Source organism: Pipra filicauda, unplaced genomic scaffold, assembly GCF_003945595.2.
Source record: "Pipra filicauda isolate LSUMZ 115617 unplaced genomic scaffold, ASM394559v2 scaffold476_size470866_pilon, whole genome shotgun sequence".
NCBI classification, from domain to species: Eukaryota; Metazoa; Chordata; class Aves; order Passeriformes; family Pipridae; genus Pipra; species Pipra filicauda.
This window is the reverse complement of record NW_024104616.1, coordinates 235,263-250,543: the sequence shown is the minus strand read 5'-3', so window position 1 is coordinate 250,543 and position 15,281 is coordinate 235,263. Positions and strand designations below refer to the sequence as shown.

Genomic DNA, 15,281 nt, shown 5'->3' with positions numbered 1-15,281 from the left:
TTTATACTATCATGCACACAATTTTAGGATTCTAAAGACATTTTTCTAGGAATAAACAAGGAGCAGTTGGCACTCACCTGTCTCTGCACCCTGGGGGAAGCAGTGTGTAGCAATGAAAAGAGATCCTGGAGCAGAGTCAGCTGCTGAGCCAGATACTGCCGGCCCACATTGGAGCCGCTCAGTGCCAGAACCATGGAGAGCAGCTCAAAGCAATAGGCGTCAGAAGAGGCATCTTCATCGTTGGGCTGTGAGTTGGCATTCTCCTTGCTGGAGATGGCGTGCTCCCATTCTTCACGCACACGCGTTGCTTCCATTCGGATGGCCTGGACTATATGGGCACATACCTATCCAAACAGAATCCAAATACATAATAACTCTAAAAACTTTTAGAAAATGAAAGTGATTGTGTTTTAGGCACCTTCACAACTACAGCTAAAATGGAAAACCTGTGAAATTTTGCCTGTGTTTAAATTACTTTTTAACATAAATTCAAATGAAGAAGAAAATTTGCATTTAAGCATGAAGTAAAGACCAGATAAAGTTCTTCAGAATTAAGATTTAGATTTAATACCGAATTTGCTCATCTTCATTCTGGAAAATTTAATTGAAATTATTTTCTTTTTATTTTAATTCCTGCCTTTTAGTTTATTTTTTACCTAGAATTCAGGCTAAAAAAACCACCAAAAAACCCGCATAAAAATCCCTATAAAATACATTTACTCAATACCCCCAAAAGAAAATGACTTATTAAAATACTTAAGTCTCTTGATTTGTTTATTACTAAGGAAGCTTAAAAACTGTAGAAATAATTTTTTCATTTTACCAATAGCATGTTAAAAATAATTTTTAAGAGATTTTAAAGTTTGCTCAGTGACAAAAGAGTAGATTCTGCTTAACTTACTAACCTAACAAATTTCAAAATTAATTAATAGCTCTTTTATTATTGTGAAAAATCTTTATGGCAATGTTTGTCTCATTATAGGTATAATAAAGATAATATAAAAGATGCTTATTTGGTATATTTAAAAGAATTCAGTATTCCAAACAAAATATACTCTAACTACTGCTTTATGTTAGAAAAAAACCCAGACAAGCTAAAAAACCCCCCAACCCCAAAATTTCACTGATTAGAAAAAAGAGTAATTTAAGAATGTATGCACTGGTTACCTTTTTAGGATTAAATTTTATCAAATCTAAGTACTTTCTGATGATAGAGATGGGGAGAAAACATGTACATACTAAGCATCTAAGCTCTTGTCACTGAACCTCACCTTGTGAAGGTCTACTACTATGCTATTATTACCGGCAAATATGAGGAAGTACCATTTACAACTCAATTCTGAAACTTTTGGAATTGAGTCTAATAGGGTAAGAGGTTTTATCCAATTAAAATGAATTTTCTCAGTGTTAATTTCTGCAGATTTTACATACAGAATAAACACACATACTATTTAAAATGTAAACCAAAATTTGTTCATAAAGAACAGAAGAACTGGAAGTACAAAATAAACGGTTCTATATTCCCTGAAAATAAGCATATTTATTACAAGGCACAAATATTTAATCCTCAAATAATTTCAAAATGAACAAACCTGTTTCTGCAAATTTGTCAGCTTGCTCCGGCTGAATATGATCCCTACCATGTGCTCCTTCAGATCTGCATCTGATGTTGCCTTCATAAAAAGCATATTTAATCAGATCAAAAGTTTCAAGAACATTTCATAATTACTGTAGCAATTAACATGGAATGTATCAACAAACTGTTTTAAAAGTTTGAGCTTTTTGTTACAGAAAAATAAGATATGTAAGCAAGATCAATTTAACTATGGTTAATAAATACCTCTTCAAGAGGAATTTGAGCATGAAATGAAATAAATAATAAGCAAAACAAGTGGAGTATAATTATCTGAGATTCGGCCCCTTCGTGGAGGTTAATACAATCAGTGATTAAGTCTTTGTAAAGCACTGCACAGAATATATTTTTCAGTTTGTATGTTTCATAATAAAAGAAACCGGGAACACACAACCAAGTTATCACACAGCTGGTGTGAGAAAAATACACTTTTACAGCTGTATAATCCAGTTGTAGAACTTATTGCCACAAGGTACTGGGTAGATCAAAATTACCTATCATCTGAAAAAGGAAATTACTTTCATTAAGGGCAGTCCAATTTTGGCTATTAAACAGGACAGTCCATATACAGTAACCCTTTCAGGAACACTTCTTAAACTAATCCTTGCTGGAAGACAGAGAAGTATAGCAGGTGAAAGGATAGTAGTGCAGTTTCCTCATATTCTTTTTTTCTAAAGATCAACAGAGCCCTTATTGAGGCACAAGATAATAGGCAAGGACTTTCAGGTTGACCACTACTACAGGTGTTAAGTACTTCTGTAATTGTAGGCAAAATTTTTGCCACCATTACTATGACGTTTGCATTAAATGCATATCCCTCAATTATAATTTATTCATAAAAAGATCCATTATAACTTTTTAAAAATAAGCAATTGTGGCATTTTACTTCTGTTTTGATCTAAAAATTATGCATGAGAAATGGGATAAATAATGAAAATCATCCTGGATCATTTTTTCAGCAAAGTATTATTGATAGAACACAAATAAATACATTGTGTACTTTTTCTTCTCCTTCTGGGGAAGACAATAATGCTTTTTCTTCTTGTTCTGGGGTTGGCTCAGCATCTCCGGAGATGAGTTTTCCAAATACCTGGAAGAAAGACAATGACAATTAGCATATCTCAAAGATAAACCGATGCAGCTGTGACATTTTACATTAAAACATAAAGCACTGAAAGTCTACAATATGTAGTAACTTTCACTGTATAATGCATCATTAAAATCCCACCTGGGATGTTATAAGTCGGAACACTCGCAGTGTCTCAGATTCACAGTTTCTTTGTTGAGCGACACTTGCAGAAATCTGGCCTGCTATTTTAATGCTTTCACCATCTTTCCATCCAAGAATTTTCACTTGTCGAACTCTCAGTGTGTTCTCTGGACCCTTCAATTCAATTTTGATGATGTGATTGTCACCCCCAGGAAGTTCACTTGTTACCCAGCCAATATGTCTTGAATCCAAGTCTACCTATTAAAGAGGAATATAAAGATGGGAACTGATGTTATGTCAAACAAAAAGTCACCTACCTCTAAAACAAACCCATCATGTATCACTGCAATAAATACAATGCTTGCAATGAAATTTTCATCCTGAGCAGTAAGACTTCTGTCTAATTATAAAAATATTCAATCTTTTGAATTCAGATTAAAAAAAAAGTCTCAAACTTAAAAAAATTATATATAGCCATTTCTTTTTTGTCTTTAAAGCTTATCAGAAACAGTGGCCAACCTATCCCTTTTATCCTCAAAGCATGAGTTCACATATTAAGAAAACTCAACTCTTAGAACTAGTATTTACTCACTACTTTAATTAAGAAAGAAAAAAAAGCCACCATAATTTAACTGAAAATACAACACACAATTTTCAGTAGTTATTTCATCCCTATTCACATAAACCCCTGCCAGAGAAATTGTACCTCTGTGAAAGTCAATGTCTGCTATCCTTATCAAGACATGCAAGACTTAAGAATTGTAAAAAAGAGAGATGAACTGTAACAAATTAAGCTTGTTTTAAAACACATATTGTTTTAAAAAATGAACATAAATAATGCTATAAGAATCATATATTTCATATATGATGAAATATATGCAGGTTACTACTGGAAGTCAGAGTAAAAGTTTGATCAATATTCAGTATACATGGCTGAATTCTATCATTATTAAATGCAGTATTTTCCAAGAATTATTTCGATGCCTAATATGTGTAAAGTAATTTATCTACCACAAGAAGTGGAAACTATTTGCTTAGAAAAATCTCTGCTATGTACAGCCAAAAAATGACAGCAGTTTTCCTATGCCAACTGTTAAAATGTTTACCTGCTTTATTCTGCAGAGATCTTCTACTGCCTTGCCAGTTAGGAAGGTCATTGAAGTCACTTTGTTCTACAACAGACAACCAAAATAAGAATGAAACACTTCAACTGAGGACAGTTCTAATCAATCCTGTATTAGAGAGTATGTAATAAAAGAGAGAAGTTGTTTCATTCCCCCACCAAGAATTTAAAAGTGATAAAAACCAGGGAGAAAGAATTCCAAAGCACAGCTCTCAAAAAAAAACAGAAACAAAAAACTGCTCTTTATATTAAGAGCTGTAGTTGAAATACAGATACATTTGTAACATTACTGTACAGATCAGTAAAAAAAAAGCAGAAAGTCTAGAAAATAGTTAGGATTTTATGAAAGCTCCTTATTTCAATGCTTATTTCAATGAACAAGAAAAGTAACTTAAAATTATTAAATGCTTGAAAATGCATCTGATATTGAAGACGCCAATTAAGTTTTCCAGTTTCAAGTTCACGCAACTGCAAACTCAGACAGACTGCAAAATCAGACAGATCATAACAGTTACTGCTTTAAAAATTAAAGGATTTAGAAACTACTTTGAAATGTGAGTTTATGAATTAGAATTACCAACTGAACTTGACAAAGATAACAGTGGTTCTTGATTGATAAATATATACAACTTGGACTTCAAAGACAGACATTTCATTTCATTTTCCTCTTACCCCAAGATCTCTGGAATTGTCTACATGAACACAAACATAACGTGCATTGATTCCTTTTACACAGTTAATTGTGATGTTTTTAGTTTTGTTTTTATCCTCATCTCCTGATTCCCAGAATGTTTCTGTAGACCCATCCGTTAAACTACCAATCATGGCAGGTCGGCTTGATGTTTTAATGTCAACAATGCTGGTTAGGTCTTTTAGACAAACCACTATACACAGTTCCTGTGAAAACACATGAAAATACTTAGAACAGCTGAAAGTAAGGCTAGATACAGGCATTATTTACAGTTTTTAAAACCATATAGACACTTCTGTTCTGAAGAATATGCTCTCCAAGAAATTTGTCATTTATTGGTTTAAGTTATTTAGTCCATTAAATCAAGGGAAATATTAATAGCTAAGAGCTGAATATATTAGCAAATGCCTAAATGTATTAATAGATGGAAGAAAACAATTTAAAGATATTAACCAGAAGTATTGATTTGTGCTCCTTGGAATAACAGAAGAAAAAAATATATAAGCAAATACGAACTGAAAGTAGACAGCATTTAAAAAATTACCTAAATCAATGACACAAACAGACTACAAGATACTCCCCAAACACTTCACTTGTAAATCAGCACTCAAAAGCACTGCTCCAAAATTTAGGTTTGAGTGATACACAGGTTAAGGGTCATTATTTGAATCTCTAAAGCTAAACATGAGAATGTAAATATCAGCAACAAGATTCCAAACTGAGATACATTCAAGGAAATATGACATTGCAATAAGCAACTTTTAATTCAAACAGAATCATCACAGGAAGTACATGCTCTTCATAAATGATCTCTGCTTCTGAGAGGGAGGTGTAATACTTGCCTGATTCATGACTTCAAAACCAGACTGAACGCTGATACTAAAACTCTCTTCACTATCTCCATCATCAGATTTAGACAAAATATTGTTGATATGATGAAAAACATTGCTCTGGTGCAGGAACTGGTGATCAGATTGTTTGAATTTGAGACTCCAGCACCTGTAAACACATTTAGTGGACTTTGAAATTATGAATATTGTTCAGACACAACCTACCAGTGAAACTATTAATTACATTTTTGCTTCTGAAAATATTTTCTATAAACCTTTAACTTCAAATTTTGCAGGACCTTAAGTTTTTCTACGCATCATTTGAGGTAGGCAGGAATAAACTTTTCTTAGAATTTTAATAGTAAATGCAACCATTACTATTCGTTTTTTGTCTTTGAGACAAGATACACAGAAAAAATTTCAAACAGTTTAAAGATACTATTCAGGTGACAGATTTCTGAGCAAAAGGCATTACGCTACCATACACATACACACAGATACTACCATGTTATTCAGTAATATGTTTTCTTTTCCACAGTGGACACCATAGAGAATTCAAGAGCAAATACATTTCTCTACATGTCTTTTAAACTATTACTTATATGTATAAACACATACATGTGTCTTCTACGTATACTTTTCCTAATGGTAAGGATAGATATGCTCCTTTTTGCACAAGCCTTCTATCTACCTTGCAAAATCTTTTTTTCTATAATGCTACAACATTTCTAGCCTTTTAAGAATTTTCTTGAATTTGTGCTTACCTTAAGGCCATTTGCTGTAATGCACTACCACTGGGAAGAGACATCATAAGATCAGAGATTGTCTGAAGAAGGCGATGAAAAGTGTGCGGTAAGGGGTGAGCTGCTTCGCCGGCAATCACTATATCTGACAGAGGATGCTCACATACTCTTGTGTCTTTTTCCTAAGATGCGAAGCAATTTTTTATGTTATAAAAAATATGTTAGCAGACTTTTTGAGAAAAAAAAAAAGTGAAGTAAATAAAAACATTTATGCTATTTGGTTTAAGAATAACTGCAACAATCCTGTAATGAAGATGAACTTAGAGCAGTTCCTGTCAGAGAATTTTTACAATAAGTTATACATGAACCTCAAACAGAGAATTTGGGAAGGATACTGTATGCTACCACTTACTTCTTATGATTTAAAGATGTGAAATATTACACTGCAATAATTTGAGAAACTAGAAAAAAATAACATATTCCAGCTGTTAAAAACAACTTTTTTGAGCAGCAAAACCCAGCCATAACAAACTTGATAACTAAGCTAGGTTATTAATTGCTGCACTTCATTAGAGCTGTGAAAATAATAATTCTTAGGCAAGGTGTGTCGGCATCAGAACAGTTGTGGATTGGAGAGACAAGTTCCACTGAGCAGTGGGTACGAAGGCAGTAGCAGAGCAAGCTGTGTTCTGGGGAAGAGTAGCAGAGAAAGCAAACTAGCTTCTGATCATGATATGCTATTTGAGAAGGCATGGAAAGACTCATTTATGAAAGATACAAATTGTTTCCCCCTGCTTCTTTTTACAAGAAAATCTGATCCTGTTTGAATCACAGAAACCAGCTGCACAGACCCAACATCCTGACAATCCAAAGCCAGATTCAAACCCGTTATTTTAAACCCTTTAAGTTGTCCATGTATATTCTTTCAAGTAGATTTCCCATGGATCTCAACTGCTTGAATAGCTAGAAATGCTGCGGTATTATTTGAAATTGATTTTCGGCACATGCTTACCTAGGGAAGAATCATCAAACCAGACATTGCTCTGTATTTTGCTGGAGGGTGTAACATGGTAGAGCGTACTCAGTGTATGAAGTAGGAAGCATGAAACTGAACACTAAACTAAATATTATCAATTCTTCAAAGCCTGGGTATTCCCCTCTTCCCCAAGGATCCTGTCTACACAAGCAGCATCCTGTTTGCACCATCTCCTCTGCAGCTTAGTAATTCTTGCATTTTGTTTTGCTTTAGCAAGGACGTTGCCTTCGAATCTAAATCGTTTATAGTTCTAGATCCCCATCCCCCAATTTAAAAGAATCCATCACTGGAATTTATCTCCATCTCCCAGGACATTAAAAGAATATGTAAAAATATTTTACATAACGAAATGAGTGCTGGTTGTGGAAAAGCACCTAACCGTCTTGGATTTATTACATTGTGTACATATATTTACATGGGCATTTTAATCATTTGATCAGACTACTGAAGGAGGCTGTTGTGATCTGAATACACATCACCTGAGTGATATTTAACAATTAGCTGAAAACTGTTGTCATTTTCTTATATGCCATAAAACTATTCATTTTAGCCATTTGACCAAGGAGTATTTTTAAATTCCCTCTTCACTGTATCAAAACAACAGCAGCATTCCCACCAGAGCAGAAGTGGCATATTCTAACATTCCTTTCTAATGTCTTTTATCTTTCAGTCAATAATTATCCAGACTACAGATAGGACACTACTTATTCTTTTATATAGTAAAGGTTCTTATTTTGGAGGCTGATCAGCATAAGGACCAGTGGGACCACACTTCCCTCACTCTAGCAGTGCTTTTGGTGTAGCAGTTGAAATTATTACAAGGCAGAAAACTGCTGGAGCGAAACTGAGAAACAACATTCAAAATACAATACACAGAGCTATTGCAAATCAGATATAATGTATACATACAAGAATCTGGCAGACTTGAAAATAGGTAAATAGAATTTATAAATCTGCATGTTGATACGCTAACAGAGAAAAGCTGATATCCCACATGAAATTTAGGCCAAGATTATAGTTGCTTTGTAAACAATTATAGCAGTGTACCAGGTTACAATGCTGAAAAGGATAATTTCAGAAAATCTCATTTCAAAACCGGATTAGATTTGCAGTGATAAAGATAACCCTGACTTACTAACAGTACTAGCATGATTTCTTTTGAGCTATTCTTTGAGGACATGGTAATGTTTTAAATCGGAGCTAAGTTTAGAAGAGATTGTATGATACCTTTTGGAAGCATGGTATGTTAAGACTATACTATTTCACATAACTAACTATAGATTTTCCTTAAATCACTACATTAACTATGTTCAGTGTACATAGAATTACGTATATATATAATTATTTATATATATACACATGTATAAAGAATTATGCAAATTAACTATACATTTTCATTATGAACTGTGGACTTTTCTTAGAGCACTGAAAGACAGAGTAGACCAAACCACAAAGCTTCTCTGAAAAATATTTTCTCTTTTCTTTCCTCTCATTGTAGGGCAAAGGAAAAATAAAAAGCAATCTGTACATTTTTTTGTTACTGGATTAACAACGTGCTTGTGCTTTTTTTCTTTTTTATTTCCCATAACAATAATGCATTAAAAGACTATGCAATTCATCAGCACAAAAAAACTGATGATTTAGAAGAAAAATTAATTTATCTATGTCTACAAAATGAGTTCAATTACAATTTAAGCTTCTGTTTCACAGAGAGAGGATTAAGGATTTTTTTCCCCACATAAAAATATTTCTAATTTGCCTACAAAATCAACAGATAGGAAAGGAATGCTGAACGTTACTTACTTGTTCTGCATTTTCTTTGTTTGACTTATTTTCTTCATCCTCTTCTTCTTCTGGCTCTACAGGTGCAGGAGTCAGGGAAGCCACAAAATGCCATAAAATATCATGAAGAGAAGTTGTTTGAATGACATTACAAAGAAGCCAGTTGAAAGCCTAAAATAAATTACATACAAGGCGTTATCAATTGGTTAAGCAAACCTACTGAAGTAAAACCATTTCTTAAACCATTTATGTATGAAGGTGCACTGATGCTTTCGGACAGGCAAATAATAATGCAAAGGTCTTCAAGTAAGACACATTGCTCTGTAGCTGTAACAGTTTACTAAAATGACAACTGTATTACAGGGGACATAGCATAATCTTAAAAAAAAGTTCCAAGAAAGAATTTACAACCATCTTATTTTAATCATGCAAGGTCCATTAGTACATTAATACCTCCATGGCAAAGACTCGGCAAGCAGATTTCCGTAAGGCTTGTTTCATTGCTATTTCAAGTCCTTCCAGATCATGATGCTGGATTACAAATGCCAATACTGGCCACTGGAAATTTCTCTCTCCTTTGGAAAGAGAGCTGTGGGCGGAGATTAACCGAGAAAGTTCAGGAGATGGATGTCTCAGGAGAGAGGACCCCACTTCTATTCAAAAGCATAAAAATATACACACATTAGATTCTTTGCACATTTCAATTTTATAGTCACAGTAAAAAAGAAAAGCAATAAAGCACTTTTAGAATTGATGTATTTTTTCCATGAGAAAATTGCATTAAAAAAAGCAATGTGGAAAAATGGTGCTTTAACTGAGAAACAAAATACCCCCTTCGCTTTTAAATCAAGCACAAAAGATTCACCACAAATTTCAAAATCAGTAATTCCTGAGCTGATTTTAGGCTAATCCTGTGCCGACTAACAAACAGCTAATGTTTATTAATAACTAGAAATAAAAACCACTACATGTATTTATTTAAAAAATACATTCGTCTACAGTTTCCAAGAAGAACTGCAAATACTTGAATAATTTTTCCCTGCTTCTGATGTCTGTGCTCTTACCTGCATCTCCACTGTTGACTCGTCTCCTAGGGATTGCCTTTACACGTGCTGGCAAAATTGAGTGCTGTTTGTCATATTCTGATGCAACAACTGAATATGATCTTTGAAAGACTGTGCGCTTTGCAAGATCTGTATCTGTTATTGGACTGGTTTCCAAACTACAAAGAAATAAGTGATACACTCATTAACAAATATATGGAGTATTATCTGAATTACACATAAATATTAAATAAGGATACATGCATTTCATAATGACAATGCTATACTGCATGAAAGTTTGTCTTATGCACCTAATAACTATTTAAATGCTGAAAAAGAAGGAATATGTATTAGAATTACACATGGTGAAAAAGCATGCAAGTGCTTTATAAACAAATGTAATGACGTACATGGTAGATTCCAAGAATTTAGGTGTTTTTTTTAGAGAGATACAAACACAGATCATGCCTGAATTGAAGTTTCAGACCAAACTTGTCCTGAGAATGCACATGAAAACATCTATGGAGTGAATATTTAATATGCAAGCCAACTGAAATTTAGGACTTTATGTGAAGTATATAGTTTCTAACATCACTAGCCTTAAAGTCAATTTTCAATTGCTATGGCTATACCTCTGACATGTTTTACTCCTTACCTTCCATGGACTTCTTACAGTCTGCAGAAGAACTCCCAGCTTATGCTGTCCCTATAGGCCTCAGGAGACCATGGTGTCCACAGTTTTAATAAAGGAATATACCAATACGAAGCACTCTTAAGGAGTTTTGTTAGAAAAGTTCTATTTCTGAAAAGACTACATTGTAGATTGTAGTATTCCAATAAACTGTTTTTGCAGTCAGTATAAAATATAACAGATTGAAATAAAAACAGATTAAAAGCAAGTCTTCTCTCCGTTACATCCTCACTATAATATGAGGAATCACCGACATCTGAAAACACTAAGCATCTAAGTTGATTCTAGACTATTATTAACAGTAAGAGCCTTTTTTAGCCTAGCAAAACAAAAATTTCTGTAACTGCTTGAATTAGATCACAGTAAACTTAATGAGATAAGCAAGTGGCTTAACCTGACAGAAACCATCTAGCACTCTTGGTCCTAGATAGCATTAAGTTGCAATTTTTTCAGTGACATTTTAACTTCCACACAGAAGGAAGCAGCAACATTTGCTCTGAAAACTGTAAGGTAATGAAATTTCTTTCCATTAAAACTTCCCTTCAGAATGAAATTCTGAATGGAGAACAACAGCCACTTCTTTCAAAAAGTCCATTAATATACATTCAGTCAGTTGTGGTAAAGAATAGATATACAGTGAAAAAAGCTGCTACATTTTCAAGGAGTTTGCAACAGCTTTGGTCCTTGGATTACTGATCTTTAGATCACTTCTAAAGTTTTAGAGATTCTGAAAAAATTGTCTCTAGGAGACAAGCAAGCCTGGAGTAAAGACTATGGATAAATTCCCCTGAGGTATGCTAAGAGTCCTTATCAATTGAACAAAATTTTTTCATATTTAGGTTGTAAACCCAGGACCTTTCTAGAGAGAAGCAATTGGTTTGCAGTACAGTTAAAGGTTGCAATTGTGATTTGCATATTCCTTGCATATTTGCATAATCAGACATATTCCATTGCTAATGGTTGAATATATACCTGATAAGTTATGATTCCCTGAAGATATTTTTCTAACTACAGCTTCATATCCTTTTGGCTTTTTTGTTGCCATTTCACAGACTGATCTCTGCTGATCTGATACTTTAGCTACTTAACTGCAGCAATGTTTTCCTTTTTTTTTAATTGGTGTTATCCTAATGCTTTAACACTTGTATGTAGTACCTAGAATTATAAGGAAATACCTTGGGGGCATAGATTTCATGTTACTCTCTGGTTCTTCAAAGACATTAGGACTTGCATCAGGAGTAACTGAGATATATGGTGCAGGTACTGAAGTTGAGCGCAAGTATCTCATCTCATCCTGGAAGAGGTTGTCATCCTGGTACCCAACAAAATTTTCATGATGATGCCTAAATCAAATTAGATTTTTAAATTAGGATTAAGGATTACAAGTTCCTGAAACACACATACACAAAAGTCCTTCACCAATACATTTAGTTAGGCAACACTATTCATTTACTCCTTGAGTACTAATGCTTTTAAGCTAGTTGTGACTTAAAAGTGGTACTGGAAAATACAATGGCATTTTCAAGCAAGAGGGAGTGGGGATCACTCTTTACTATCTTTTAGTATTTTTTTAGGTATTTCCAGAATGTATTTTAGGTCCAAACGTCTATCCAACATAAACATCACACACTACAGTGAAATCTACTTAAAAGTACCAAAAAGCCCAAGTCGTCTGGTTTCCTTCTTACTATTTTTAACTGCGAAGAGGAAAAAGTAGCACATATGTCTGCTACTAACACACTAAGTTAAACTCTTTGGGAAATTCTAAATTCTTTGGACAGAAACTAAACTGTTGTTAAAAAATATTTAGCACTGAAAAACTACTTAGGGTATATCTGACATTATGAGAAAATACAATTTATGAGATTGAAAAAGATCATTGATTAAGAGACAGAAGAATAAATATCATAAAGGATTAGGAAAATACGTATTTTTCTATATAAGTTTTCATTTAATTTATACACACATTTTTATTCAACACTATACATAGGTGAGTAATAAAGTCAATACTCATACACTTCCTTTAATCACCTTGCTAAAGTCTGTAGATAGAGACATGGCATTTTAATGGGAAAGTCTTCAGAAATTCCTTCTTTGAGACTGGGAAGTTGAGATTGGAATGCTTTTGCAGGGTGATAGCAGAGGATACTTGGCTCAGCAGCACTACTCAGCGACAGTAAATAGAGCGCGTTTGCTTTAATCACTTGATGAGCTTCCATAGTTGGCAAGGCACGAGGTGTCTTAACTTGCATTGGTTTTCTCCTAGATTGTTTAATCTAGATAAATTTAAAAACCATATAATTAAATTATACTTCACCACAGGAAAATCTGATAACATAGCTTATACTAAATCTGTTGTAAAATATTTTCTATGACAAAATGCACTTTTATTTTTAAAACTTTGCAAACATTTAATAAAAAGCTGATAGCTTTGACAACTGCCTCAGGATTAATTTTGTGTGCACAAATTTTCAACAAATTTAGTTAAAAAAATAAAGTTTAAATAGCATTGTTCTGCTTACCTTAGAACCTCAACTTATTTGTATACTTTAAGCAAGAATTTGAAATTAGTCCTGGAACACCAATATAAGAACATCACCTTTCATACCATTCCCATTAAAAATTGCTCTAGTGGCATCTTGTATCCAATGTTCTGGATTATTAAGATCATTAAAGAAACTATAAACACAAAGTTAAAACAGCACTCATTTCAGTAAACAAATATAACAATTCTAAGTTAAATAAACTGACAAATACTTAAAAAAATTAGGTATTACATTCAATGCTGCAGTTATAGTGGGATAAAAAAATAAAATTATAAATTTGAAAACACTATCATCTGAAGAGAAGAAATCTGATTGGAAGTTTGGAAGTCGGCAAAATTTCTATCTTATCATCTTAAACCTAACAATAGCATAAGAGGATATTCCAAAACCTTTCAAAGTTATGAAATTCCAAGTTTTTTAAACCGGCCTAACCTTATTTTCAAGTTGTGAACACAGCACTATTAAGGAGACAAGATACCTAAACATATGAAAACCAGCTGAAAATACCTTCTCTCTTGCTGCTGCTTGTTTTTCACGGAGATATTTTTCTCTGCATCGATCGCAAACCAAATACCAAGTGCTTCCTCCAATACCACCATCGCCACAATTGCCAGCCCATCCTCCACAGAAGTGCCCAATGCTGTTGTAACCTTGGCCACCTGCGTAACGGCCACAACCTATGTTGGGGAAAGAGGGAAAAACAAGTTATTTCAAAAGAAGGGTTACTATTATATCTTCTATTACTGTAGAAGAGGGATGAAGAGGAGGTAGGAAGATACTTGTCTTCTGGTCTAATTTTCTACTTTTCTGTATGTCTGAATTGGTTACAAAACAATGTTTTTGTCCATGTTTTCAAGTTTTTAAGTTTTTATTATGAAATAATAAAGTTTTCAAGTTTTTATCAGGAAATTGTCCAAAGCATCAACAGCTCCCTATTCAAATAGCTGGTGGTAAGGTCAGTATTATAAGTTAGCCAACATTATCTGTGATTTAATAAACATGAAAACCTTACCTCCTAGCTAACAAAGCTTAAGAGGGAATGGAGTGTATTCCTTTGCTGATTAGCATTTCTCAGAAAGATTCAGGGAACCGATAATTGCTGAATAGAAATTTTGCTTTAACTTTGCATACAGAGCTAAAAAAAACATACATACCAGAAAGTATACCAAATATTAAGTCCTTGATACCTAGTACTGACACACCAGACAAATAAAAATTTTCTACTATTAAAACAGTAACAAAAAAATTTTAGCAAAGTAGAAACTCCAAATGACCAATCTCATTTTTTATTTTATTTTCAATTTTCCCAGCACAGTTTCAAGTCCTAAAGTGTAAAAAAATGGCATGTTTCTGAAGAGCTACTGTAAGGTCAGAGCATTATTTTGACCGTGGTTCAAACAATGTTATTTGGCGTATTTGAAAGTTTAGATCCAGAACTACTTGAAATCACATACAAAGATGTGTAAATAATCTTTATGTAAGTATAAATTTTAATTTAGTTTATATAATTGTGAGAGTCTGGAAAAAAATTATTACTGGCTCAAAACAACACTCTCTCCATCCTCTCCTCTCCTCTCCCCTCTTCCCCCCTTTACTACTACTTCTCCTTATTCACTTTTCTTGTTGGGCTGAAATTTCCTAAGTCAGTCCTTTATGAAATGCTTTATGTTGACTGTATGCTTTACACTTTTTCCAAGTTTCCTTATCTTCCAAAGTTTGCCAGTACAAGTGTGTTATTATGACCCCTTGAAAATGTTGTAGCATTTTTCCCACGTGCAGCCTTAAGGGACAAAAGAACTGAAGGTCCCCTTAATAAATCCATCAGGTGGGTTTGGGGCCTTATACTTTTTTGACGTAAAACCCCCCTAATGAGCTCGTGAGGCGAGCCTGGGGTCTTACACTAATAGACAAGGTAGTCCGACTCATTTTCATCACAGTAACTAATACCAGAAC

At 33.7% G+C, this 15,281-nt stretch overlaps 1 protein-coding gene across 7 annotated transcripts in view; it reads right to left on the bottom strand.

Annotated features, from left to right (window-relative positions):
• The window catches only part of MYCBP2 (MYC binding protein 2), a 179,727-nt gene that overhangs the window by 16,393 nt on the left and 148,053 nt on the right, over window positions 1–15,281 (bottom strand). For 6 of the 7 annotated variants that reach the window (XM_027744280.2, XM_039386246.1, XM_039386245.1 and 3 more), the window contains 14 exons: window positions 13,836–14,005; window positions 12,814–13,058; window positions 11,958–12,125; window positions 10,113–10,270; window positions 9,502–9,701; window positions 9,070–9,219; window positions 6,252–6,412; window positions 5,500–5,656; window positions 4,639–4,863; window positions 3,950–4,015; window positions 2,862–3,101; window positions 2,625–2,723; window positions 1,593–1,673; window positions 78–344 (listed from right to left, as the gene is read on the bottom strand). In XM_027744280.2, the coding sequence (XP_027600081.1) occupies window positions 78–344; window positions 1,593–1,673; window positions 2,625–2,723; window positions 2,862–3,101; window positions 3,950–4,015; window positions 4,639–4,863; window positions 5,500–5,656; window positions 6,252–6,412; window positions 9,070–9,219; window positions 9,502–9,701; window positions 10,113–10,270; window positions 11,958–12,125; window positions 12,814–13,058; window positions 13,836–14,005 (2,387 nt within the window). The remainder of the gene's footprint in view (window positions 1–77; window positions 345–1,592; window positions 1,674–2,624; window positions 2,724–2,861; window positions 3,102–3,949; window positions 4,016–4,638; window positions 4,864–5,499; window positions 5,657–6,251; window positions 6,413–9,069; window positions 9,220–9,501; window positions 9,702–10,112; window positions 10,271–11,957; window positions 12,126–12,813; window positions 13,059–13,835; window positions 14,006–15,281) is intronic. The other variant, XM_039386244.1, reaches the window with a different exon arrangement.